At 42.1% G+C, this 25,462-nt stretch overlaps 2 protein-coding genes across 3 annotated transcripts; one reads left to right on the top strand and one right to left on the bottom strand.

Annotated features, from left to right (window-relative positions):
* hpcal1 (hippocalcin-like 1) lies at positions 1 to 14,816 on the top strand. Its single transcript, XM_039782337.1, has 4 exons — positions 1 to 351; positions 6,608 to 7,107; positions 8,014 to 8,119; positions 13,992 to 14,816. The coding sequence occupies exons 2-4, from the start codon at positions 6,730 to 6,732 to the stop codon at positions 14,087 to 14,089; spliced, it is 582 nt and encodes a 193-aa protein (XP_039638271.1). The 5' UTR covers positions 1 to 351; positions 6,608 to 6,729; the 3' UTR covers positions 14,090 to 14,816.
* On the bottom strand, positions 14,639 to 24,717 carry pdia6 (protein disulfide isomerase family A, member 6). 2 transcript variants are annotated; one of them, XM_039782335.1, is made up of 13 exons: positions 24,581 to 24,717; positions 24,096 to 24,237; positions 23,211 to 23,268; positions 21,680 to 21,806; positions 20,683 to 20,789; positions 20,449 to 20,585; positions 19,832 to 19,946; positions 17,970 to 18,110; positions 16,906 to 16,990; positions 16,685 to 16,757; positions 16,440 to 16,598; positions 16,258 to 16,354; positions 14,639 to 15,335 (listed from the first exon to the last, which is right to left on the bottom strand). In XM_039782335.1, exons 1-13 carry the CDS (start codon positions 24,597 to 24,599, stop codon positions 15,264 to 15,266), a joined length of 1,332 nt encoding a protein of 443 aa, XP_039638269.1. In that variant the 5' UTR covers positions 24,600 to 24,717; the 3' UTR covers positions 14,639 to 15,263. The 2 variants fall into 2 exon arrangements, with proteins under 2 accessions (XP_039638269.1, XP_039638270.1); XM_039782336.1 differs by having other exon boundaries at positions 20,449 to 20,582.
* Positions 24,718 to 25,462: the final 745 nt, after the last annotated feature.

Genomic DNA, 25,462 nt, shown 5'->3' with positions numbered 1-25,462 from the left:
ATCTTCCACTAAATGATGAAGCCGCTACACCAGGAACTAGACTCTAGAGGAAGGACCGACTGAATAAGAACCTATCTGTAAAAAAACAACAACATTAAGACTATTCCTGTCAAACTTAATGTCTTTTTTCTCTCTGAAAGTGTCAAAGGGTCGTAAAATTCACGCGAGCATCTTAAATTGTTCTCGTGTTGGATTTTACAGAGTTTTTATCAGTAGGAGGAGGTGTTAGGTTCGGCTACTGCAACTTAACGGTTAAGTTGGTCTGTTGGTGACGTGAAGTGGGAAAGTGGGCTTAACCGGAGTGGGCTCTTCAACCGGAAGACTCATAAACCGTTATTACTCCTAAAATAGGTAAGTTTACATGTCTTTATTAAAAAACAAAAAAATATTGGTTAAAGCTACTGTAGTGTCCAGTCTGCTTCAGTGTCCATCCTGGTCTGCTTTACAATTCCTCCAATACAGAAGAGGCGAGGGTGTAAAAAAAGGGCTACACAGTCTATGGGCTACACCCATACAAGACTAGCCTACATCTCACCTACATTTCAGAATATATTAATGCAGTTTTAAAGTATTATCCAGACTCAAAAGTAAATTTTTAATCAATGCAAGTTTTGCAAGTAGCTTCACTGTAAACAAATAGCCTATCCATGTACAGTATAGGCTTTATTTAGTTGAAGACAAAGTAGGGCTGAGCAATATGTTTGAAATCATTATCACAATATTTATGAGGACATGTTCCTCTATCAATAAGACTATATATCACAATATGGCAAATGTATACACAACCACATAACATAAACACATAGCAATGATCTGTGTTCCACTGTTGGAGCAAATCTTGTGTTTAAAACAACTACTTTTATAACTTGTTAATATAATAATAACTAATAGTGTAGCTGTGTGTGTGTGTGCTATAATTGTTTCTTTTTAATTAATTTGTCTTGTTGTGATATGATGTGTATATGTATATGTGTATTTGTTCTCCTGCAAAAGATATCTTGAGCTCAATGAGATTTTCAACTAACTAAATTATTTTCATTTTTGATCACAACAGATATGTGTAGAACGATGATATAATAAGTTCATATAATCACTACAGGATTATTCTGAAAGTCTATAAATGATAATATTGAGTTATTGCCTAGCACTAAGAAAACTATATGGTGTGAAGACTAGGTAAAAAGGTAATAATATTGATGAAAATGACGTGTCAAGCTTCTTTGCCCACTCAGGCACTACCTAATCCCTAAAAACTTTGTCTTGCCATATTTATGCTTGCCAGCCCTCTAATTTCAACAACTATACTGTTGCTGCTTCTATTTTATCTCACACTTTTTAATAACAAGACCAAAGTCAAAATATGAGAGTTTATCGGAAAATAAATGAGCCCACTCACCAGTCGAAAAAACTAACAATCTTACAACCTTGCTGCTAATATAAAAAATAAACATAATGGTTTTGCAGTAGTGAACCTTTGAGCAATTAATATGATGCAAAAATCATTGTGGAGGGCCCTAACTGAATAAGAAAGAAATGCTGTATTGATTTGATTTTTTTTTTTTGGTTTTGGAAACCAACAGCAAATATTGGAAATTTGAAATGCAACAAAAAAAAGTCTTGTATCTCTTGAGTCTCGATATATCTTGCCCCAGATTGATAGTTACACCACCTCCCTCTCATAAGCCTTAGCACTAATATCCTGTTGCCTTGACTACTGGTGTGTCAGGGGACTTCATCCTGATCTACTGCATGATTTTCTTTGACACTAGTTCAGAGAGACTGCCACGAAGCAGCGCTGAAAGCAAGAATAACTTGAGAGCTAATTTTCTCTTTTTCTTCCTCTTACACTGGACTAATTCTTCACCCACCTGATGCAATCTTATAGTTACCAGTAGTACACAGAACTTCAGGCTGCAGTGCTGCTCTGCTCATCCACTGCACAGCAGGCTACACGCACCACTAAAATGGTAACTCTGCTTTCTTTCTGTGCACCGAGCCATATCAGTTGGTTTGATTTACATTCCATTCAAAAGAGGCACAACAAAGACAGCATGAAAAATATTTTCTCCGTCGTGTTTATGCAGAGTTGAGGATGGGAAATACTCTGTCTTTCCCAAAGTACACTGTGACGTCTTCAAATGTCTTGTTTTGACCAACCAACAGTCCAAACTCCAAATATATATATATTTTTTATCATAGACGACCAGTGAATATTCACAATTTAGAAGCTGGAACCAGGGATATCTCCAACTACAAATTATGTATTAACTACAAATTCCAAACATTGTTTTGTTTTAACATTTGGTTGTAAATATTGTCACCAGCTGATTTTGTTTCGTACACTCACTAACTGATGTACTATCAGAAGCGTAATGAGCTCCATCGGATATGTGTCATGCTTAATGGATGGATGGATGGACTGCTACTACTATTTATTTAAACGCACACCCTTCATCTCTCCGTTTCTAACCGTCTTTGGGATTTTTTGTACGCTAAGACAAGAAGTAATGAGCATCTGGGAAAAGAATGGAGGCTTTCTTTGTTGTTAGTGACAGGCCCAGGAAATGAAGTGGGTCTAAGAATGGCAAACAGCAGTGAAACTGGCCTGGTCAGAGGTTTACAAGATCTCCACCGGAGCTTCGGGGTGGGGGATACTTGCTGCACTGTAGCCTGTGTGAACCAGTCTCATATGGCAGGGAACCCACTGGAAAAAGTGGAACATACACAGAAGAAACAGCTATGGGGGTTGGGGACAAGAAGAGAGACTGTTGCTGTGTAATCGAGGGGAATTGCAAACACTGAATCTGGAATGGCCATCTCGAGGGGCTGCTGTGTATCAAACAACGGTCACAGACAGTGTTCAGTGTTGCAAACTTATTTTGTATCTCTAGCAATCAAGGCAGTAAGAGCGTGACTCTCTCTGCAAAGAAGGTCATGTAGATGTCAGAGCAATATCTAGCAGTTATTTCTGACCACAGTTCAAAACATTTTCCACTCTACCAAGAAGCAACTTTAGAAAATGACTTGACCAGTTCCCAGCTGTGAAAACATCTAAAACATTCTGTGACGTCTCAAATAGCAGACCTGTCTGCATTTAGGAATCACATTTTATAGGCACAAATGGAACAACAGCTAACTGCCCATCGTAGGGGCAAGCAACAGTCCCTGCAGCAGGTAACAACGCTAACCATAACTTATATAGTTTTCTTGTTGCAGCATTTATAAATTATTCTTAAGCACAGACATTTGCTTGATCAGTGTAATGGCATTTGTGCTATTTAAAAAAAAAATTTAAGAAGTTAAAAAAAATATGGAATACGCCTTGATTGCAACCCATATTTTATTTGTGGGAATCTAGTTTTAGGCTTTCATGAGCATATTTCAGAGGCCAGGAGAGTCTGTAAAAAATGTTTACGAGTGTTTGTATTTTCTTTCTCTTGACCAGAGTACACACTGTTTTGCTGTTTTAGCCCTAAATTACAACTATCTCCTTTTTAAAAGCAAGCTCTTAATTTAGCAGCCGAGGTTCTTGAAACATCATGGCACTTTTAAGTCTTCCAGCCTGGAATCCTCTGGGTTTCATGTGGTTTTGTGTCTTTGAGCGAATAAATAGCAACGCCCATATTTATGTCTGCTCCAGCTCAGCCTGCTCACTGAGCTGTCCTGGAAAAGTCCATGTGACCCAGAGCTAAGGAGATGCTGCTGCTTCCTCATCCTGTTGTATGTTAGAGCGGAAGGACTACAGTCCGGCCTACAGGGCAGTGTGTCATTTTTACCATAGCCCTGTTAAAACCTTGTCAGCAGACAATGCCATTATATTTTCAAAGTGAGCGGCACTTTTATTGTAGTTCACAAGCTTGCTACACAGTAGGTTAAGGCACCACACAATGCAACAGAAGGCTTTAGCGCCGTTTTAAGATAATTCCATTTGCATAGCCATGCTAATGACTTTGGGGATTCCCTTTCTTTTCCCCTAGCACCTCCAGCAGGTCAAAGCTTTTCACTTATCAAGTGTACTAACCTTAGTTTGCAAACATGTTAGAATTGAGCTCAAATCCCCACTATCTGTCTAAGTAAAGCCTCACACAGCCTGTAGACGCTTACATCTTAGTCAGATCGAACCTTTATGCCTTTTATTGCTGTGCCCTTTGCTGAATTGCTGATTTTATGATTTAATGTGCTTAAATAAGAACACTGGGGTAAGAGACAATGTGTAGTGCATCTGGTTTCATTGATTTCTTTTCCATCCATAAGCCCGAGTGACATTGTTAAGAGTTTATGTCACTGGCTTTTCCTCAAACCTGCCTGCCTCTCATGTTACTCTGCGACTTCTATTCATAAAATTGCAGGAAATTACACCCATGTGACAATTATGAGAAATGAGGGCGTCTGCGTCTAGAAAAGACCTCATCCAAATTCACACTACGCTCATTTGTTCTACGCCAGATAAAATTGTTCTGGTGCCAATAACACAGGAGCAATGGGATTCAATGATTGAAAGAGAGAGAACATGGGGATAATACATCTTTCTCTCCCATAAAATAATTATACGTAACACAGTAGAGTGGAGGTGTTATTCAGAAAGATTATTATGTAATTGAACCGCTGGTATTAGCTGGATATAGTTTTTCTTTCTATGTGTCATACTTTTTCCATTCTTTCTTCCTCCCTGCCCTCGCACTTCTCTTTTTCTGTCCCTCCCACGCACACGTTACCAGATTGGTGTTGTAAAAGATTTGCTCAGGTTTTGGCACATTTCTTCTTTTGATTTCCAAAAAAGAAGAAGCTGTCATATGTTTTTACTTTTTAAATTATATATATGTATTTCTTTTGTTAGTTTTTTTCATTCTGACCACATTGATATTTGTCTTTTTCTTTCTTTAATACAGAGGCTGCTCTTTTATGAAATAAAAAATTTAGATGGTTGATACTGAAATTGAGGATTGTATTGCCTTATGTAAATTGGCATACGTTTGTGTGTCACAGTTACAAGAATCGCAGGTTAGAACCCAAACGCAGTAGAGACGAGGAGGTACCAAGGCGATTTTCAACAATTTAATGACAAACAAATAAACTTACAGTCCAAGTTAGCAGGCATTAAATCCAGGAAATCTGAAAAAATATTTAGTCATAATAGATAGTATGACAACCAACTGACAAAGGGAGCGCACAGACTAAATACACGAGGCAACGAGGGTCGTAGCGAGAGACAGGAGCCACGAGGGCTGATGAACAGGTGAAAGAAGTCAGGGCGGGGCAGACAATCACAAAGGCGGGAAAACACACAAGGCAGGAAATCAAACAAGACATGGCACTGTGTTATTGCACTAATGTCCTGTACTTTTTTCTTTCTTTCCTTTGTTTGTGAATACTGTTGTTTCTTGTGCCAACATTTTGACAAATTGAATGTATTTGACAAGTGCACATTTGAAAAACAAAAGAAACAAAAAAGAAAACAAGACATGGGAAATAACCCTACAAAATAAAACAGGTTACTAAACAAAACCCAGGATCATGACATTATGTCTTTATAAATATTTTACATGCTGACAAAATGTATGAAACCGATATTTTCTCCTTTTATGTGAGAAAAAGACGCTCAGCCCCCACCTCCCTGTTATTTTTATTTATTTTTTAAATTAGTGTGCAGGCGTCGTACCTGTGTTGCCGACTAACTCACCCATGTTTCCCTCTGCTTCATCGGTGGGTTGCATGAACACAGTATCCCATCTAATGTTGTTTTGGCTTTATCCTGGATATGTTATTTTTATGCCTCCTCATATCCTCAATCATGAATACCCCTGAATACATGAATAAACAGATTTTGCAGAATATAACCATGGAAACCCAATTTAGACAAACCACAGAAACCAGAGGTGAATAGGCCCAGGTGGTCAAATGCATCAGCGTCCTTGTTTGCGTTGGTATTTGTTTATCCATCATTTGTGTTTCTCTCTTTAATCAGTGTCCAACTGCTTAAAATCAATTAGGATATTCATTTTCACATACAGGTGAGGATTATTGTTGAGATTAAATGTCACTCTGGCCTTCTCAGGAACAACAGTCAGTATCAGCCTGACCTTTTGTAGAAGTGGATTTGTTAAGAGTTACAATGCCTAAGGACACTTGTCCCTCCCCCTGCAGTTAAGGGTCAATCAATTATCACCACGCCAGAGGATTAATAGTGTATTCACAGAGACACAGCCAAGCCCACAACACACACACACACACACACACACACACACACACACACACACACACACACACACACACACACACACACACACACACACACACACACACACACACACACACACACACACACACACACACACACACACACACACACACACACACACACACACACACACACACACACACACACATATTGTAACGTCATGACATATGAGTTGTAATCCTTTCTCTATTCTTCTCCTGTGATTGGACCTCAACTGTCCAGATGTATCCCTCAGCTTGGCTGCCTAAGAAGCATCATCATCACGTTTTATGATAAAACACTGCTGCACGCTGCGAGGAATTATTGAACCAATGAATAATTTATGATATTCACACAAGGATATTAATGAGCGTTGTCGGTCTTCCGCAGGAGCAGAGTAAGCCGATCAGCCGGCGACGTGGAGAGTAAAAGCACAGGGCGAGTGGAGAAGTGAAAGAAGGAGAAGGTAGAAAAACCAGCCCAGCTATCTGCCTGCCTGAGAGTGCGGTGTCATGGGGAAACAGAACAGCAAGCTGCGGCCCGAGGTCCTGAACGACCTGAGAGAAAATACAGAGTTCAGCGACAACGAGCTCCAGGAGTGGTACCGTGGCTTCCTCAAGGACTGTCCCACCGGCCACCTGACTGTGGAGGAGTTCAAGAAGATCTATGCCAACTTTTTCCCATACGGAGACGCTTCAAAGTTTGCCGAGCATGTGTTCCGCACGTTTGACACCAACGGTGATGCCACCATCGACTTCAGGGAGTTCATCATCGCCCTGAGCGTGACATCTCGTGGCGGGTTGGAGCAGAAGCTGCGCTGGGCCTTCAGCATGTACGACCTGGACGGGAATGGGTACATCAGCCGGGCAGAGATGCTGGAGATAGTTCAGGTGAGGACATACTGTATGACAAAATAGGGTTTCTTTATTGATGTATACATCAGTCTTTTGCCTAGTTTGGGTCCGGATCAGCCTTATTCTACATCTTCTTAGATATACAGTAAATGTGTCCTAATGAGGTTCTAGCACTGCATCTGTTTTTTTTTATGCAGACCATAAAATGTAGCTGTATTCAAATGCAAATGCTAATCCTCACATCTTAGCAACTGCAACGGAGGACTTACCAAATACTGATTAATCCACTCACTTAACTAACTAAGTTTTAGCCTTAATTCCGTGTGTTGTATGTATTCTGACTAGTGACCGTTTTTAGGCCCAGTAGTCATTTGCGGTTCTGAATTCATAAGATACTTTTTCACCTCACATCACGGATGGAGGCTGCCCTTTTTTGTTTTTCTTATCACTGTGGCTATATTTACTCTTCCAATATGGTGAGCTGAGCAGCCTGCAGGGCCATATCAATATTGGCTTAGTCCGCTGTGTTTGTGGATACAAATGAATGTGAAAAAAAAAAGAAAATATGTGCATCAGTGCTTTTGTTATTGGTGAATGCTTTCTGTTTTTCAGCAAAACTAGTTCTCTCATCACAGACCTTTACATGATCTGAAATGTGTATAGTTGTAGAAGATACAAATAGACACATCTGACACATGTTCTGAGTGACTTACTGTGAGTGTAACAGCAGGGTGAGCTTCAGTTGCCAGAGCACCATCATTACCAGGTAGCAACAGAAAACAGGTCAAAGCATTCAGACAAAAGATGTAAGAAATATGTCAGGTGGGAACAGTTATTCATTATCATTCATTATTTTTCATCTTTACTGCCTAAAAGCTTCCTACGGACAACCGACACTATTAATATGCACACAACAACAATTATTCTCACCCTCCTTTGTAGGCAATTTACAAGATGGTATCATCAGTGATGAAGATGCCTGAGGATGAATCAACACCAGAGAAAAGGACAGATAAGATCTTCAGACAGATGGACATTGACAATGATGGTAAGACTGGTGATTTATTTTTATGTGCTTATGCCTTTTGTAAGGAGATGTCATAACCAACTGTCACTATCAGTAGTGAAAGCAAGTGGGAGTAAAACTGGCTTCTTACTTCTTCTCACAGGACATTAACAGGAATATAAGCACTATTAGGGGTGGGAATCTCTTGGCACCTCACGATTCGATTCGATGCCGATTCAGAGGCTAACGATTTCATTGTAAACCGATTATTGATGCAACAATTTTTTTATGTACATTTCCATGCGTGATTTTTAAAAATATACTTATAAATCTGAGTTTGCTACTCAGAGTTTGCTAATCACTTCCTAGACAAAGCAGCTAGACAAAGTTTAGATTTGGACATATATTTGTCACACGCAAGTTTTAATGAAATGTTTTGTCTACTGAGGTTTTTATTTTGTAGTCATTCCATGCTGAAGCCTTAAACATGCTTGTGAAAGTCACCTTCTCTCCCAGTAATCTTCCATGTCAGAGGCTCCGTCATGTTTAAAGGTGGAGAATTGGCTTCTCAGAACATGAAGGTGTCAGATGTAATGTGATAGTGAAGTAGATGTGAAGTAGATGAACAGCCTATATGTGTTTTGCCTAATTATTTTTTGTATGTCTTATTAGCCATTTTTGTGTTTTTTTTTCTGCACACTTGCCTAAACTCCAAGTTGTTGTCCATTATCCCGTCCTCTTTCAGTCACTCTGTTTTCTTATTTGTACATGTCTGGAGACAGTAACTTTTAAATAAAAATCAACACATTTAAAAAAAAATGTAATCGATTATTAACTTATCTAAATCGAGAATCGAATCGTTCTAGAGAGAATCGTGATGCATCTAAGAATCGATTATTTTTCCCACCCCTAAGCACTAGATAATGAATGTAATGCATGGTTTTAATAATTGTAGCCACATGGGTGGCAGTGAAGGTCAGGGGCCTCGACGGACCAGACCCGGGCAGCAGACGCTGGCTCTGGGGACGTGGAACGTCACCTCTCTGTGGGGGAAGGAGCCGGAACTGGTGCGGGAGGTGGAGCGCTACCGGTTAGATCTGGTGGGGCTTACCTCTACGCACAGTCTCGGTTCTGGAACTGTACTCCCTGGATAGGGGTTGGACTCTTTTCTTCTCGGAGTTGCTCAGGGTGTGCGGCGGCGGGGGTGTGGGATACTAACAAGCCCCGGCTGAGCACGCTGCGTTGGAGTTTACCCCGGTGGACCGAGGGTCGCCTCCCTAGCCTGCGGGTTGTGGGGGAAAAACTCTGACTGTTGTTTGTGCATATGCACCAAACAGGAGTTCGAGGTATTCGGCCTTCTTGGAGACCTTGAGTGGAGTCCTGCATGGGGCGCCAGTGGGGAATCCATTGTTCTGCTGGGGGACTTACCAACGCCCGTGGGCAATGATGGAGACACTCCGGAGAGGGCGTGATTGGGAGGAACGGCTCCCTGATCTAAAACCAGAGTGGTTGTTTGTTGTTGGACTTCTGTGCTAGTCATGGATTGTCTACTTACGAACACCATGTTCGAACAAGGGATGCTCATAAGTGTACCTGGTACCAGAGCACCCTAGGCCGAAGGTCAATGATCGATTTTATAATCGTTTCATCTGATCTGAGGCCCGTATGTTTCGGACACTCGGGTGAAGAGAGGGGCAGAGCGTGACCACCGGTCACCATCTGGTGGTGAGTTGGGTCAGGGGTGGGGAAGACTCTGGACAGACCTGGTAAGCCAAAACGTGTAGTGCGGGTAAATTGGGAACGTCTGAGGAGGGCCCCTGTCCAACGGAAACTTTCGCTGCGCACCTCGTGCGGAGCTTTTCGTGCATCCCTGTGGAGGCTGGGGGCATTGAACCAGAGTGGACAATGTTCAAAGTTTCCATTGCTGAAGCTGCGGCGAGGAGCTGTGGTCTTAGGGTCTTAGGTGCCTCAAGGGGCGGTAACCCACGAACACCGTGGTGGACACCGGTGGTCAGGGAAGCCGTCCGACTGAAGAAGGAGTCTTTCCGGGATATGTTATCCCAGAGGACTCCGGAGGCAGTTGCAGGGTACCGAAGGGCCCGAAGGGCTGCAGCCTCTGCCGTGAAAGAGGCAAAGCAGTGGGTGTGGGAGAAGTTTGGAGAAGACATGGAGAAGGACTTTCGGTTCGGCACCAAAGTGCTTCTGGAAAACTGTTCGCCACCTCAGGAGGGGGGGGAACCATCCAAGCTGTGTACAGTAAGGATGGGACACTGTTGACCTCAACTGAGGAGGTAATAGGGCCGGGGAAGGAGCACTTTGAGGAACTCCTGAATCCGACTAATACGCCCTCTATGTTAGAGGCAGAGCTGGAGGATGACGGGGATTGTCGTGCTATTTCCGGGCGGAAGTCACTGATGTAGTCAATACAACTCCACAGTGGCAAAGCCCGGGGATTGATGAGATCCGTCCAGAAATGCTCAAGGCTCTGGGTGTGGAGGGGCTGTCCTGGTTGACACGTCTCTTCAACATTGCGTGGAAGTCTGGAACAGTGCCAAAGGAGTGGCAGACTGGGGTGGTGGTTCCCCTTTTTAAAAAGGGGGACCAGAGGGTGTGTGCCAATTACAGGGGTATCACACTTCTCAGCCTCCCTGGTAAAGTCTACTCCAAGGTGCTGGAAAGGAGGGTTCGGCCGATAGTCGAACCTCAGGTTGAGGAGGAACAATGCGGATTCCGTCCTGGTCGTGGAACAACGGACCCGCTCTTTCACTCGCAAGGATCCTGGAGGGGGCCTGGGAGTATGCGCACCGGTCTACATGTGTTTTGTGGATTTGGAGAAGGCGTATGACCGGGTCCCCCGGGAGATACTGTGGGAGGTGCTGCGGGAGTATGGGGTGAGGGGGTCTCTACTCAGGGCCATCCAATCTCTGTACGACCAAAGTGAGAGCTGTGTCCGGGTTCTCGGCGTAAGTCGGACTTCGTTTCAGGTGAGGGTTGGCCTTCCGCCGGGGCGCGCTTTGTCACCAATCCTGTTTGTAATATTTATGGACAGGATATCGGAGGTAGTCGGGGTGGGGAGGGGTTGCAGTTCGGTGGGCTGGGGATCTCATCGCTGCTCTTTGCAGATGATGTGGTCCTGATGGCATCATCGGCCTGTGACCTTCAGCACTCACTGGATCGGGTTCGCGCGCCGAGTGTGAAGCGGTTGGGATGAGGATCAGCACCTATAAATCGGAGGCCATGGTTCTCAGCAGGAAACCGATGGAATGCCTTCTCCAGGTAGGGAATGAGTCCCTTACCCCAAGTGAAGGAGTTCAAGTACCTTGGGGTTTTGTTCGCGAGTGAGGGGACAATGGAGCGGGAGATTGGTCGGAGAATCGGCGCAGCGGGTGCGGTATTACATTCCATCTATGCGCACCGTTAAAAGAAAGAGCTGAGCCAGAAGGCAAAGCTCTCGATCTACCGGTCAGTTTTCGTTCCCTACCCTCACCTATGGTCATGAAGGCTGGGTCTCGACGAGAAAGAACAAGATCCAGGGTGCAAGGCGGCGAAATGGGTTTCCTCAGGAGGGTGGCTGGCGTCTCCCTTAGAGATAGGGTGAGAGGCTCAGTCATCCGTGAGGAGCTCGAGTAGAGCCACTGCTCCTTGGGCCGAAACAGGAGCCAGTTGAGGTGGTTCGGGCATCTGGTGAGGATGCCCCTGGCGCCTCCCCTAGGGAGGTGTTCCAGGCACGTCCAGCTGGGAGGAGGCCTCGGGGAAGACCCAGGACTAGGTGGAGGGATTATATCTCCAACCTGGCCTGGGAACGCCTCGGGATCCCCCAGTCGGAGCTGGTTAATGTTGCTCGGGAAAGGGAAGTTTGGGGTCCCCTGCTGGAGCTGCTCCCCCCGCGACCCGACACCGGATAAGCGGACGAAGATGGAGATGGATAATTGTAGTTGTAAGCAGAAACAACTATAACTCCTCCTGTTGGCACCCATTCCAAGTGGAGCCTGGTGTATAAACAGATAGTGAAAGACAATATAGTAAAACAGTTGCAATAATATAAAACATGTCTTCATAGGAGAAGTTAGAAGTGCTGACAAATTCTGTACACCATTTATTAAATGTTTGTATACTGCTTATAAATGTTAAATAGGGAAGCTTTCCCAAATATAGACATATCATGAAATATTAGTTATGCAATTATGACATTATACACTTACCCTTTCACAGAGCAGTTTGGAAAGTAACAGGAAATATAGATGATTGACGACAGATAGAAATAGGATGTCATAGAACAACATAATATGAACACAAGATCATTTACAGCCTCTTAGCCTTTTGAATCTCATCCTGCTCAGCGACCTCGATGTCACGACGCCATGTGATATGTACTTAAGCATAGTGTTCTGACACGTCACATTTCAGTAAGATGTTTCGAGATATTCATATGGGAGTGGGCAGCTCAGTTTGTTTTGAAGCAGAATGCTCAGAAAGTCTGGAGGTCAAACTGTGTGTCTCAAATTTGACAACATCACGTGGTACCACAGACCAGGCCTACGGCTACGGCTGCAGCTCCTTTCTAATGCAATTTATACAGACGCTGTGTGACAGGAAGTGGTAGTTATTTGAAACAAGTCATGGTGTACTGTTGCATTTTATCTTTGTGGTAGATTAGTCAACATTTAAATGAATGTTACCACCATCTAACATTTGCTGCCAGCTTTGTCACATTGTATTTTAAAATGCTTACTATTGGTTGGTAAGACACACTGGGTAAAACTCTCAAGTGAGAAGTAACATTTTTGCAAATAGTATAAGTATGCATTCTGTTGTGAAGGCTAAATAATATTGTAATTAAAATGCTATTACTCAAGAGCAGTTTACTTTTATTTTATTAGCCATTTTTAATATTACATTTCATCTTTTTGAATACTTTCGCAGGGTTTTGCAGACATAATGTACAGTATCTCACAAAAGTGAGTACACCCCTCACATTTTAGTAAATATTTCATTATATCTTTTAATGGGACAACACTGAAGAAATTACACTTTGCTACAATGTAAAGTATTAAGCGTACAGCTTGTATAACAGTGTAAATGTGCTGTCCCCTCAAAATAACACTTAATACTTTACATTGTAGCAAAGTGTAATTTCTTCAGTGTTGTCCCATTAAAAGATATAATGAAATATTTACAAAAATGTGAGGGGTGTACTCACTTTTGTGAGATACTGTACTTTCATTCATTCAGCATTTAAATATGTTGCTGCCATAGAATATGCAGTTTCCTCCATTTAGACAAGAATCCCCAAAACCAACATAATAAAATATTTATATGAATATGAATCTGAAATATTTTGATATTTGAATATTTCATTTTAATATAGTTTAATTTTCAGATTCTTTTTAATGTAATTTACAATATTATTTATAGAGGCATTATGTTGCAGTACCAATTCATAAAAAATATTTAAAAGGAAGTTCTAAATGAATTACTTAGAAAGTACTTACTAAAAGGAAGTACCATCATTTTCATAATCTTACAAACTATAATGTGTTGCCATCAGTAATATTGAAATACTTAATACAAAACAAAAATTGGAGTGTTGGCCCTTTTTGTCAAATCAATTCTGGTAATCAATGCCTTCTGAATTACATAAAAATAGTACAACAGCATCACCTGCTGGTTAATTTGACAGCCATGAATAACTCAATCATTCAGTCATAGAATGTTAATTCAAGTTCATTGTAACTTATTTAAAAGATGTGTACTTTGCCTGCACGGTTATCTGGGGGCAGCAGGGATTATATTGTAAGCACATAAGAAGCTTTTCTGTTGATTTTAATGGGTGGTTGCTGCATGATTCACCTCTCCATCACAGGCTCGACTACTGGCGTCTGTAAATCTTTTTTTTTCGGTCTCTGCTTCACAGGTAGATTGTCTCTGGAGGAGTTCATTAAAGGTGCCAAGAGCGACCCGTCCATTGTCAGACTGCTGCAGTCAGATCAGGGAGCCTCTCGTCAGTTCTGAGGACAGAGACAATAACAGACACACTCTCCAAAACACAATCACAAACCCACATCCTCCGGACAGTCATCATCACAACCCACTGACCAGACAATCTTTTCATTTAAAAAAAAAAAAAAAAAAAAACCCACTCGTCTTGTTTACATTAATGGATACTTCTCTTTCGTCAATGTGGCTCCTTTTCTGTGGACTATGATGTGCTTTGAGGTTTTGTGTATATGCTTTTCCAAAGCTCTCTTGCTTTGAAATGGGGTTTACCTGTTCTCCATTAGTAAAGTGCCATATCATATATTTATACTGACTGGATTATATGCTCAGTAGTAGTATTATAAATCCCATTATGTTACACTAAGAGGAAACTAATTACATCACTTCTCATAATTTGATTCAATTTAACTGTGTTGAAAAGTGGCTTATTGTTGTTCTGGATATCAACTGTAGCTTAACAAGTTGGCTCTTCTGGACAACTTCTATATGCCTTTGGTATTGCATGCACTTGGCGATATACGTTTTCCGATATTGTAACAGTTTACGTAAATAAGAAGGCTGTGGTTGTTTTTATTCCTTTTTATTTTTGTAACAAAAAAATTTGTTTTCACACAATTGAAATAAAGTCGTGTAAGAAAAATCTACACAAGTCCCACAGTACCCCCTTGTCCTGGACAGACTCACCAAGATTCTCACTTACTGGTTTTAAAAAAAAAGGAAAAAAAAAAAAAAAAAAAGTAATGAGTCACATTAAGTTGGACATTGAAGTGTTACTTTGACAAGTCCACATTTTAAAATAGGTGCTTGAGATGTTGAAGAAGGGAGAGGGGAACAATGTTTAAAATGATGAGAATGACCAACTAAAGATGCCACATTCAGAACCCCCCCCCTCCTCCACTCAGCTGACGGCGGCCGTATAAATATGCAGCTTCTAACGTTAAGCAGGTATGTGAGGCAGAGTTCACTCCAGGGACACAACACACGCCTCCCTCCCTCCTTCCCTCCCTCCCTCCCTCCTTCCCTCCCTCCTGTCCTGTGTGACTGACATAGATGTGAGAAACTGCAGGTGTCTCTTATGTGTCTTTTCTGGAATATTTCAGTAACTGGGCAACCGGGCCTCCCATTCATCCACAGGAGAGGGGAGGCGAGTCGCACAGGACCAGACCAGATCCAACCAAGCCAGTCTGGATCATAACTCATCTTTATCAAAGTCATCATCCAGGTCTACATCACTGAGGTCGTAGTCCTCCTCCACAGGAAGCTGCGGTTGACAAGGAGTATAAAATAAAAAGACAAACTGTTAGCCAAGAGGGAGTTAATCATGATCACTCCAACTATTTATAGATAAATGTCAAATTTGTGGAGCTTTTAAGAAAGATATTTTTGCTGGACTATTTGCCTTTAAGACATAAAAACTCTTCACTTTTCTTAAATTGAGACCAATATCTACAGATGAAATTTTCACTCCGAGAAAAGAAACAGCTGGATTTTTGGAAGCACTCCAACTGCCATATTACATAATAGAAGTGTTTGATATACCCATCTGTGTGCATGATTGCAGTACAGAGGCAGCAAGGAGCAGGTAGAGGTTTATTGTATTAAGTAGGGCAGACACAGTACACATTAAACCCCATTTTAACTCCAAATTGGTTGCCCCAGACTAATTTTACAACCGGGCCAAATTTCTGCCAGATCTGTTGCTGTTGCATGTTTGAGGCGGGTCAGGACGCCTGATTAATTGCCCGAATGATCAACGATCTGTCCGTCGCATGATCGAATATATTTCTGGCATGGTAGAAATTTTGGTGATAGAAATTAAACTGAACTTTGCTGCAGAACAGGCAGACAATAACATCTTCCCGACAAATCAGCAGATCTATATACAATCTTTGTACACTTTTAACAACTGCTGCCCTTTTCTTTTTGTCAATGTTGAGGATGAGGTTGTCTTGTTTGAATAGACGTTGGCGTTCTCAAGACCTAATCGACTGATCCGTACAACGTGAGCTGGGTTTTTGTATAGTAAAACGTGCAGTGTGATTTAACGTAATGTATAAAAATGATTAAAAACGTACAGTGTCTGTCCAGTTTAACACAGTTTGGTTGAAGGCCTCAACCCAGTCATCTGTACATATAGGAGTAAATTCTCTGATCATGAGACCACTATGGAAGCTCCCACTCACCTGTCCATCATTGCCGTCCCAGGGTTCAACAGTGTGAATCTTGGGCATGTTGCCACCTCCCAATGTAGCAGTTGAGCCACGGCCCACAGAAAGCTCCCTAAATGAGAAGACAAACCATGTGAGCGCCATCATTCAGCATATTTTTACATTGATTCTTGTAATGGTGAGGAAAAAAACCCTACCTGAGGAACTCGTGAATGCCAGTCTCACTGAAGGAACCCCTGAGCAGAGCAAATTTCATCTTGCGTGTGTTGATGGCGGCCATGGCAGGGTAGCCAAAGCCACCGATACCCAGAGAGGCCTCCAGCTCCATCTGAGCTCCAGCCTCAGTCCACAGCCAGCTGTGGAAACAAAGGGAGGGCAGGCTATTAGTCCCAGTCGTAATTTGTCATTTGTATAACAATCATGACTGGTCTCTCATCTTTACCCCCACATCTTCTTCTTGTACTTCTCCGACATCTTCTTCATCACCTCCAGGTAGCCATTTCTACCTGCTGCGCCTGCGGAGATACAGATAGACAGTGGGTGGTGAGTGATTCAAGACGTGTGTGAAATGTCCCACCACCACCACTACCACCACTACCACTACTACTACTACTAGATTTAATTATTGAACATGTTCAGAGTCAGAGGTGTGTCTGGTCTCACCTGTGTCCAGGATGTGTGGCAGGACGCCTATCACACACAGTTGACTGTCCTCACAGGTCTTTTTGAAGAGGTCTTCACTGAGGATCTGAGAGACAAACATTTACAATACACACACGTTTTATGTACAGTCACATCATTTCATATAGAAACAAATATTGTTAAGGGTCAACAAGAGTTTAACTGTGATCCATATTTATATTTTAGATATTTATTTTTTTCAAATTTTGGTTTAAGTGTGTTGTTGATCAGAGAGCTCTTTAAATTTTGTGTTGATTTAATCTGAATTTCTTTTTGTTTGCGGTCACTGCTCATGATCAAAACTAATTAATATTTAAAAAAGGTCCAGTGTGTAACGTTTTTAGTTGTTCATTATCAAAATCTGTGTTGCCAGTTCACAAACTTGTCCTTTTTCATGAATATTTACCACCACCATCAATTCCAAGTATTCCTTTTGGCTTGAAATTTTACATTTGCGTTTGCATGAGCTGGGGTAGATGCTCCATATTCATGCGCCATCTTGAAATACGTTAGCCGGTAAGGGACATACAGCTCCGCCTTTTGCTGTCACGTGATAAACTCACAGGTGCTGCTAATGTTGCTAAAGGGTATCGTCACTTCCCGGCCCCGGAAAGTTTGAAGAAGGAAATATGGAGGACCGCACGTATTCAATATCCAAAATTTCAGGAACAGGAGTCTTCTTCTTCACCCAGAAAATAAGATAATGAAAAGAGCAAGAGACCGGCGTCATCAGAAAAAAGCGTGAAGGCTACCGTAGCTGTAATACGTACTTTGAACTGCGTGGTGCGAGAGAGTTGATTGCGATATATGATCTCAACGCTAGATGGGAGAAATTCCTAAACATTGGACCTTTAAACTGATAAGTTTAAATCAGTATATAAATACACATTTAATAAAATAGTAGTTTATGACTTTAAAATTACAAAAAGCATCATCAACAGGTGCTTACTGGAAGCCCTTCTGGCCCAATTTTGTGAATTTAGTCTAATAACAGCACTATTAACTTTCATACATGAATGTAAGATGCAAATACGCAGTGTACTGACCTCCAGCAGTTCAGGAGCAGCAGCGTGGTCAGAGAACAGATCCAAGGCCCTCTCGATGATGTCTCCACGGGAGCGGCCTCCTTGGTAGTCTTCGGGCTCCTCACCTTTGCGGAATACCTTGATGGTTGGAAATCCACGGATCTACACAAACAACATATATCGTTCCTTAATGTTAGTGTAATGTTAAAGTTTTTGGATCTCTACGACCAGTCCGGCATTTGGTATTACATCATGTCGTGTGTCACTTCCCGCATCAGGTAGTGTGAAAACAAGACAGCAAGTTGTGTAGTGTGAATAGTACAGCAAACTGGTGAATTGGAAAGTCTTGTAGTGGGAACTTAGCTTAAAGTGCTCATATTATGCCCATTTTCAGGTTCATAAGTGTATTTAGAGGTTGTACCGGAATAGGTTTACACGGTTTAAAAAAAAAGGTATAGTGGAGGATTATCCCGAATTTTAGAAAGAACCGCCCTCTCCACTTTCTGAAAAAATGCACATGCCCAACACTCTACCTGCTCCCGAGAGGGAACGCCTATTAAACGTGTGCACGAGAGTGCACTGTTTACAAGTTGCTGTCGGCATGGCTCATACAAGCCTACTTTCCCAAACAAGATTTGCACTTTTTCACAAATGGAGAGGTTTACCGTGTCTGCGCGGTGCGTGACTTGTGCCAGGGCTAGCATCGCTAATCACAGCTTACATCAACTTTAACTAGCAGTGATTTTAAATGGATTTCGACAAATAGCATGCCAAACTTTACCTGTTGAGTAGAAACTTCGCGACTGAGGCATCAGTGGGAAGCCCAACCTGTGCTTTTAGCGCACGCCAGCATGTGAAATATTCTCCCAAAAACACTCAGGTCTTGTTTCTTTCTTCAGAGGCCTTTCTCTTCTTGTCATACAATTCCTAGACACTTTTTCTCTTGCGACCCTCAGACATTTTGAAAAAACACTGAGAACGGCGAGCTTCAATGAATGGCTGAAACCGTAGCTCACTACCTATGCTCACCACACATATACACCTGAAAGTGCGCATGCGCAGAAAGCGAAAACTACCTAGGGACGAGCACGTACGACGGCCTTACGTAAACATGTCACCAGAATGATTGACAACTAGGAGGACCAATAGTCTTGATGATCCACCCGGAAAAAGAAAATCCTCCATAATACCTTTAATTTTCAAAAAACACCATATTTTATTTATTTTTTATTGTACTGCACATTGCTGCAGCTCCTCTTTTCACCCGGTGTGTTGAGCTCTCCGTTTTAGCTACAGAGTGAGGAATCACACTTCTGTTCAACCTCGGTAGTCGCGAATGCGCAGTACCTCGCTAAGGTCTACTAGCTAAGCAGAAGCAGAGTATGAGGGCGTGCCATGCTAGCAGCTAGGCGAGCATTATAACCTGCGTTACAAAGTAATGCAGGTTCGTCACGGAAGTAAAGGCTGGACTACTATAGAGCTGTTTGAAGCAGTTTGTGAACAGTGTTTTCTCTGGAAGATGGTAAGTCCCTTTGGAGTGGAATTTGGACTTTTTCCCTTTGTAAACCTATAACCTGCACAAAAATATATATAACACAATAAAGGAAAGGGGAAAAGCCAAAAAGCATAATATGAGCACTTTAATGTCCAATGCCAGCAAGAAGAGCATGTAGGTATAATCAACGGGACGGACGGATGGGCGCGCACACACACACCTTAGGGATCAATGAAGTACCATGTTAATCAACTAATTTGGCTATTAAAATTAAGTTAAACTTAAACAATGGTTAAAATGTGCAATAGATAAGCTTAGCAGCTGTGGCCAAATTTCATGCTGTGGTGTGTGCAGTGAACAGCGGCGGTTAGTATGGCTTCTTACTCACCCCGTAGCGGCTGGACACAGCCTGGTGTACGGTAGCATCAACAGCTCCGAGGCGAACTTTGCCCTTGGTCTGCTCCTTGACAGCTGAGGCTGCAGCTGTCCACTCAGGCTCCAGGCTGTTGACAAAGAGAGTGATGGTTTAAAAAAAAAAATTAAAAAAAAAGAAGTAGTAGAGTATGATATAGGAATTAAATTCCACAGTAGAGAATTCACGAGTCAAAATTAGATGTGTGTGTATTGTTTACCAAACAAATCTCTGCTTCTGAAATACTGACTTCAAATGTAGAAAATGTTGCACATGGTTTAGGAAAATAAACTAAACACAAAACAGTTTGGAGTAGGGATTACGGTCAACTGAATAATAGTCTCAATAAAAAGGGTTCTCAGGCCCGTCTGTGGATTATCCAGATTTACTGGGACATTGTATTCAGAAAGAAACACGGTTGTTTAGTCATAACACCTTCCAGTGCTTTGAGCAGCACAAACAAATTCCAACAACCTCTGTTGTTTTGGGGTGGCAGAAATCGCAGACAGAGATCTTGGTTTTCTTGCACGACTGAGGGGGGGTTTCATGGTTTTCCACAGCTGCGGATGGACTGTGTCAGGTACCAAACTCACTTTTTGCAGTGTCCACACCAGGGGGCGAAGAACTCCACCATCCACACCTCATCACCCTCCAGCACCATCTTGTCAAAGTTGTCATCAGTGAGCTCGACCACATCCGCCTTATTGCCAGCGCCGCCGCCACCGCTCTGCTGGAGGGCAGTGGAGGGTTACTTGACGTTCACTGACGTGTTTGATTTTTCACCATTTTGAACAACCGCAACAAAGAGCCAATGCACGGGCGTCTACCTGTTTGCTGTAGCCAGAGCCGCCAGACTTGCCGCTCAGCCTCTCTTTCACCAGAGTGCGCAAAGAGTTCATGGCTCCATCCACGATGGCTTGGCTACTGCGTCCACCTGAAGGGTGAAGGGGATGCAGAGGTCAGTGACAGTCAATGCGGCCAAGAACTCATAGAACCTCAAAGTCTTCCTCACAATAACCCTAACTAACTCAACAGTAATAAAAGTGTCCAAAAAGACCTTGAGAGCACATCAGTGATTCATTGAGAAAGGGTGGAGTGTAACCCCCATTTTCCACTGGGTGCGTCTACGCTGCGTTCCGGAGGCGCCGCGACCTCCGCGAGCAATCGCAACCGTTCAAGTCAAACCTGGGTGAAGCGGCTCTGTGATCCGCTAAAGATAGGCGGCAGGTCTATTTTCACACGAGGCGCGGGCCGTTCGCACAGCCGGGCAGGAAGTGAAACAGCAAGACTATCCAGCCAATTTAAATAAGACACCCCTCCTATAACGTATACGTCTCCTTTATAACACCACGGACAACAAGAGATTCATCTTGGAGGTTATAAAACATAGTACGACATCACAGATCTTTTTTTATTCCCCCCCCCAAGGAAAACACCAGAAAAAGAGAAGGCATGGGAGTTTAATTGAAAGAGTGCTTAGAGTGGAAGGTCAATAAACACGCAATTGTTCTGTAAAGTACTTGTAGAGACAATCAAATCTGTGAGTCGGGCAGCAAGACGCACCGCTTCTGAGACGCTCCGGGTGTGGAATGGCGCGTAGCGAGGACGGAACAAAACCGGAACACAGCACAGACACGCCCAGTGGAGAATCGGAGTAAGTGTGTAGCCTCTCTGACACCTACATCCCGTTTTCTCTGAACTGATAAGACAGCTTTCCCTGCTGAGCTTGATATTGTCACTGTAGAGCAAGATTTCAAATTCACAAAGCTGCATATTCAGCAACAGAAACTATTTGGTTTTTTTCTGCAGTGGTTTTGTCTGTACCTTGGTAATCCTCTGGCTTGTTCTTATTAGCTCCAAAGATCTTGATGGTGGGGAAACCTCTGACGCCATACTGGCCACCCAGTGACTTGTGCTGGTCTGCATCTACGGCACCAACCTTGACAATACCCTGAGGATTTCAGAGGAAAAAAAAAAAAGTGTGGAGTGTAAAGTCTTTGAAAATTTTCATTTTCTTCACGGAACATTTGTGTGCCGTCTTACAAATCCGGGCGCCAGCGTGTCAACGAACAAGTGCAACAGTTACTTATGTATGCAGGATTTGTCCACAAACACAATGTTGTTTACATAAATAATATTAGAGGTGATAACTATGTGCAGAAAAGCACATTCCATGAAATAAACAATGAATATTAAATTCGTTCCAGATAAAAACGAGACTCCCTAATATTTGACTACAGTCCCATATCTGCCCACGTCTCATGACTCAGTTTGCGTTATTCTCACTTGTAGGTGGGACAAAGCTGAGAGCTTTGTAATCATGATATAGCTTCAGTATTGTCTTTATGGTCCTATGTCTTATTGGCTTGTTTTAGCTGAGTGAAATGAACAATGAATGCCTCTAGTGTACCTCCTAAGTCAATAGGCTCGTTCGAGATGAACTAAGCCTTGCCTGTAAAGTGGACGAGAGCAGGCACAGCAGCAGGGGGCGGTGACAAAAAGCTGCGGTAAAGTCGGACAGTTTCCAGCCGATTCCAGCAGCCTTCATGCTGAACAGGAAGTCACAGAAACACTCACGTCCTGTTAGGTCAGATTCCGATTTAATAAAATGTTATCAGACACATCTATCAGCTTGTACACAGTCTCCAGTTGTTTTTATTAAGACAGAGTAGCTGTCAAAATTCTCTACATGCGATCTGTTGCTGAGGTTAATGAACAACAGACCGTAGATGATCCGTGATCTGAACAGATTAAGTCTCCAATTTCTTAACGTCACTATCAGGCACACAACGTGTTCTGTACAGAATAAGCCTTTCAATCAGACAAATGGCAATTAAAATCCCTCCAATTCAAAAACAATAAAAAGTTTATACAAAACGTCATCATTTTGAGTCAATTCTGAACCAATCAGCTGTTGAATTAGCTGAGAGGCAGGCGTTTCCCAGCATGCTCTGGGTCTGCCTGGGTCTTGCAGTCGGTGAAAAGCAACTGCGCTGCCTGCGTCTCAAACCTGCGTCCACCTTGATCTTGTGAGATTATCGTTGCCCACGTGTGCATGACGTCAGAGCAAGTCGGGAACAGGTCGGACACAAATCTAACCCGCATGCAACGGGCGGCAATCACTGGTGATCGATTCTGCGCAGACCTGGTTCATCTCGAACGAGCCTATTATATCTGCCTGATTAATAAGTTAATTGTTTCTTATGTCTGCAAATATCTAGTGCAAGCAAATCATCATAATCCAATTGTCATATGTGAAATAGCAGTACTCACTAAAATATTCTGATATTTGATTTTGTCATCATTGCCCTGATAGAACTAACACTGGCAAGATGAGGAGAGACGTTTTGTTTACCTTGAGGGCAGTGGCCGCCTTCTTCCAATCAGGAGTTAGATGTTGACAGTGGCCACACCTGCGATGAAGAGAGGGCAGGGACAGGGAGGGGAATACTTGATCAAATTCATGTTGATGTTTAGTGACAAAAGTTTGAAATAAGTGCATTGCAAATTAGAAAGAAAGTAAACAAACAGTATTCAAGTGCAGAAACATTTTAATTTCATCATCAAGAGATATTCCTATAGTTCAAACATTCAAAAAATACAAGCATTTGTCACTTAAATTAATCACAGTACCAAATTACTCAATATTAATATCCTGTGAATATTTAACACCTTTTAGTTACTGTACATAGCCTTTAGGCTTAGACTTCCCATGTCCATTTCCTGGCTACTTGTTTACTATAGAATGAACTTTACTCCTGGTATATAAAGCACTTAATGGTCTGGCCTCTGAAAATATTTCTAACATGCTTCAAGTTAATTGACCGGGCAGATTCCTCAAGTCACTCCAAATTCAATCTGGCAACTTTAAGAAGAAACTTAAGTATTTTTATTTAATGTGGCTGTTAATTTGTTGTGTTGAGTGTGTCTATGCATGTGGTATACCTGTAACTATGATAAAACATATTTAATAGTGTTTTTATCCCTATTCTTGTATCCTTCACTTTGAATTACTTATTTATGCATTTGCAAATCTGGGAGGAACTACTTTGCATACAAGTCTCCGCATTCCTGTCAGATCATACGGTTAATGTTTCTGTGAGGAGGAGCGATTAGAAACGGATGACTCAAATATCACTCAGTCGATGTAACATGCTTGTATTGAAACTATGGTCACTACTTGGTGGATCTGAGGGCACTTGTTGCCAATGAATAATGGCCGCCGAAGTTATAGACTCACCAGGGAGCGTAAAACTCAACCAGCCACAGACTGTCACTCTGGATCACCTCCTTGTTGAAGTTGGAGGGGGTGAGCTCAACAACATCATCACTAGCTGAGTAAAAGGCTTGGACAGACAGGACCAAAGAGCAGCCCAGCACTCCTGAAGGAGATGAAGATATACAAAGGGTTTAACGTTACTCTCAATAGTGACATGCTCAAATGCGTTCAATGAAATAGTCAGAGCAGCTAAAGTAAGCATTGAAAGGACATCGTAAGTCTATTGTAATACAGTTTATATGCGTAAGTATGTAACAGCAAGTGAAATTGACGTTTATTAACGATAACAGGCCTGGCACTGTTCTGTGCACCTTACTTAGCTAACGTTATTCAAGCTAACCACAGTAGAGGGAACGCTGTCAAATACACCTATACACCTACCATTAACACACAAACAAAAGTGACATTTTTATGAAATTAGAAAAACTGTTGCTGTTGTCACTCACCAAGTAAAAGCGGTCTCATGGTTTTAGCTGCTCTCTGAACGGACTCCTCTGTTAGCAACACGCTGACTGCTGCCGCTGCTTCTCCCAGAGAAAGTAGCTCGAAAAAAATCTCACCGTGGCCCACGCTGATTGGTCCGCTGGTGGCGACGCTAGACCTCTGCCAATCAGCGTGCGCCGTGTAGTTTAGAGAACGGGTACACTGAAGACAAGTGGAGGAGAAAGGGAGGCACCATGTAACGGCATCAAGAGGATATGCAACAAAGTGTACAAGGATGTGTCTCTTATTATACAATAGACGGTAAAGTTCAAATGTATTACACATAGTACCAAACAGAGTGAGACATGTCTTTCTAATTAAATAAAACATAAAGTAGGCTACTAGAAGCTACTTTTGTGTTATCAAAATTTTCATTTGCAGTTGTGGCAAAAGTATTAAGACCCTTTAAAAGCAGAAATTCCACAATTTAAAAGGAACGTAACATACATCATAAGAACAAGTGAGATAGGTAAGAACCAAAATACAAAAAAAGTAGAACAATGAAGAATAAATAGAACAAAATGAAACCTAGGATTATATAGACTATAAGCTAAAAGTAGGAAACACAAATGGAGAGCAGGCAGGAAGTATTATCAGTAAAATTTATTTAAGTATCAAAAGTAAAAGTAGTCATGCAGGAGAATGGCCCTTGTCAGTGTGGACTGGATTGCTGATGCAATAATGTGTAACCATTATATTATTGTTGTAGCCAGAGTAGCTAATTAACACTTTTATACTTTGGGGTAGTTAAATCTTTAACAATAAATCACATTTTATAAACTCATCTTAGTCTGCAAAGTAACTTCATCAGTTAAATAATTGCAGTGGAGTAAAATATGTAATTT

Source organism: Perca fluviatilis, chromosome 18 (assembly GCF_010015445.1).
Source record: "Perca fluviatilis chromosome 18, GENO_Pfluv_1.0, whole genome shotgun sequence".
Classification (NCBI taxonomy): domain Eukaryota; kingdom Metazoa; phylum Chordata; class Actinopteri; order Perciformes; family Percidae; genus Perca; species Perca fluviatilis.
This window is presented reverse-complemented; position numbering and strand designations above follow the sequence as displayed.

What these genes read in the sequence shown, in the direction of transcription:
- hpcal1 (XM_039782337.1), top strand. Translation starts at nt 6,730, where the DNA reads ATGGGGAAACAGAACAGCAAGCTGCGGCCCGAGGTCCTGAACGACCTG. An exon ending in AGATGCTGGAGATAGTTCAG is followed by an intron (nt 7,108 to 8,013) that starts GTGAGGACATAC and finishes CCTCCTTTGTAG; the next exon opens with GCAATTTACAAGATGGTATC. An exon ending in GATGGACATTGACAATGATG is followed by an intron (nt 8,120 to 13,991) that starts GTAAGACTGGTG and finishes TCTGCTTCACAG; the next exon opens with GTAGATTGTCTCTGGAGGAG.
- pdia6 (XM_039782335.1), bottom strand. An exon ending in GTTGAGTTTTACGCTCCCTG is followed by an intron (nt 23,269 to 24,095) that starts GTGAGTCTATAA and finishes TCTTCATCGCAG; the next exon opens with GTGTGGCCACTGTCAACATC. An exon ending in TACAAGAAGAAGATGTGGGG is followed by an intron (nt 16,599 to 16,684) that starts GTAAAGATGAGA and finishes TTGTTTCCACAG; the next exon opens with CTGGCTGTGGACTGAGGCTG.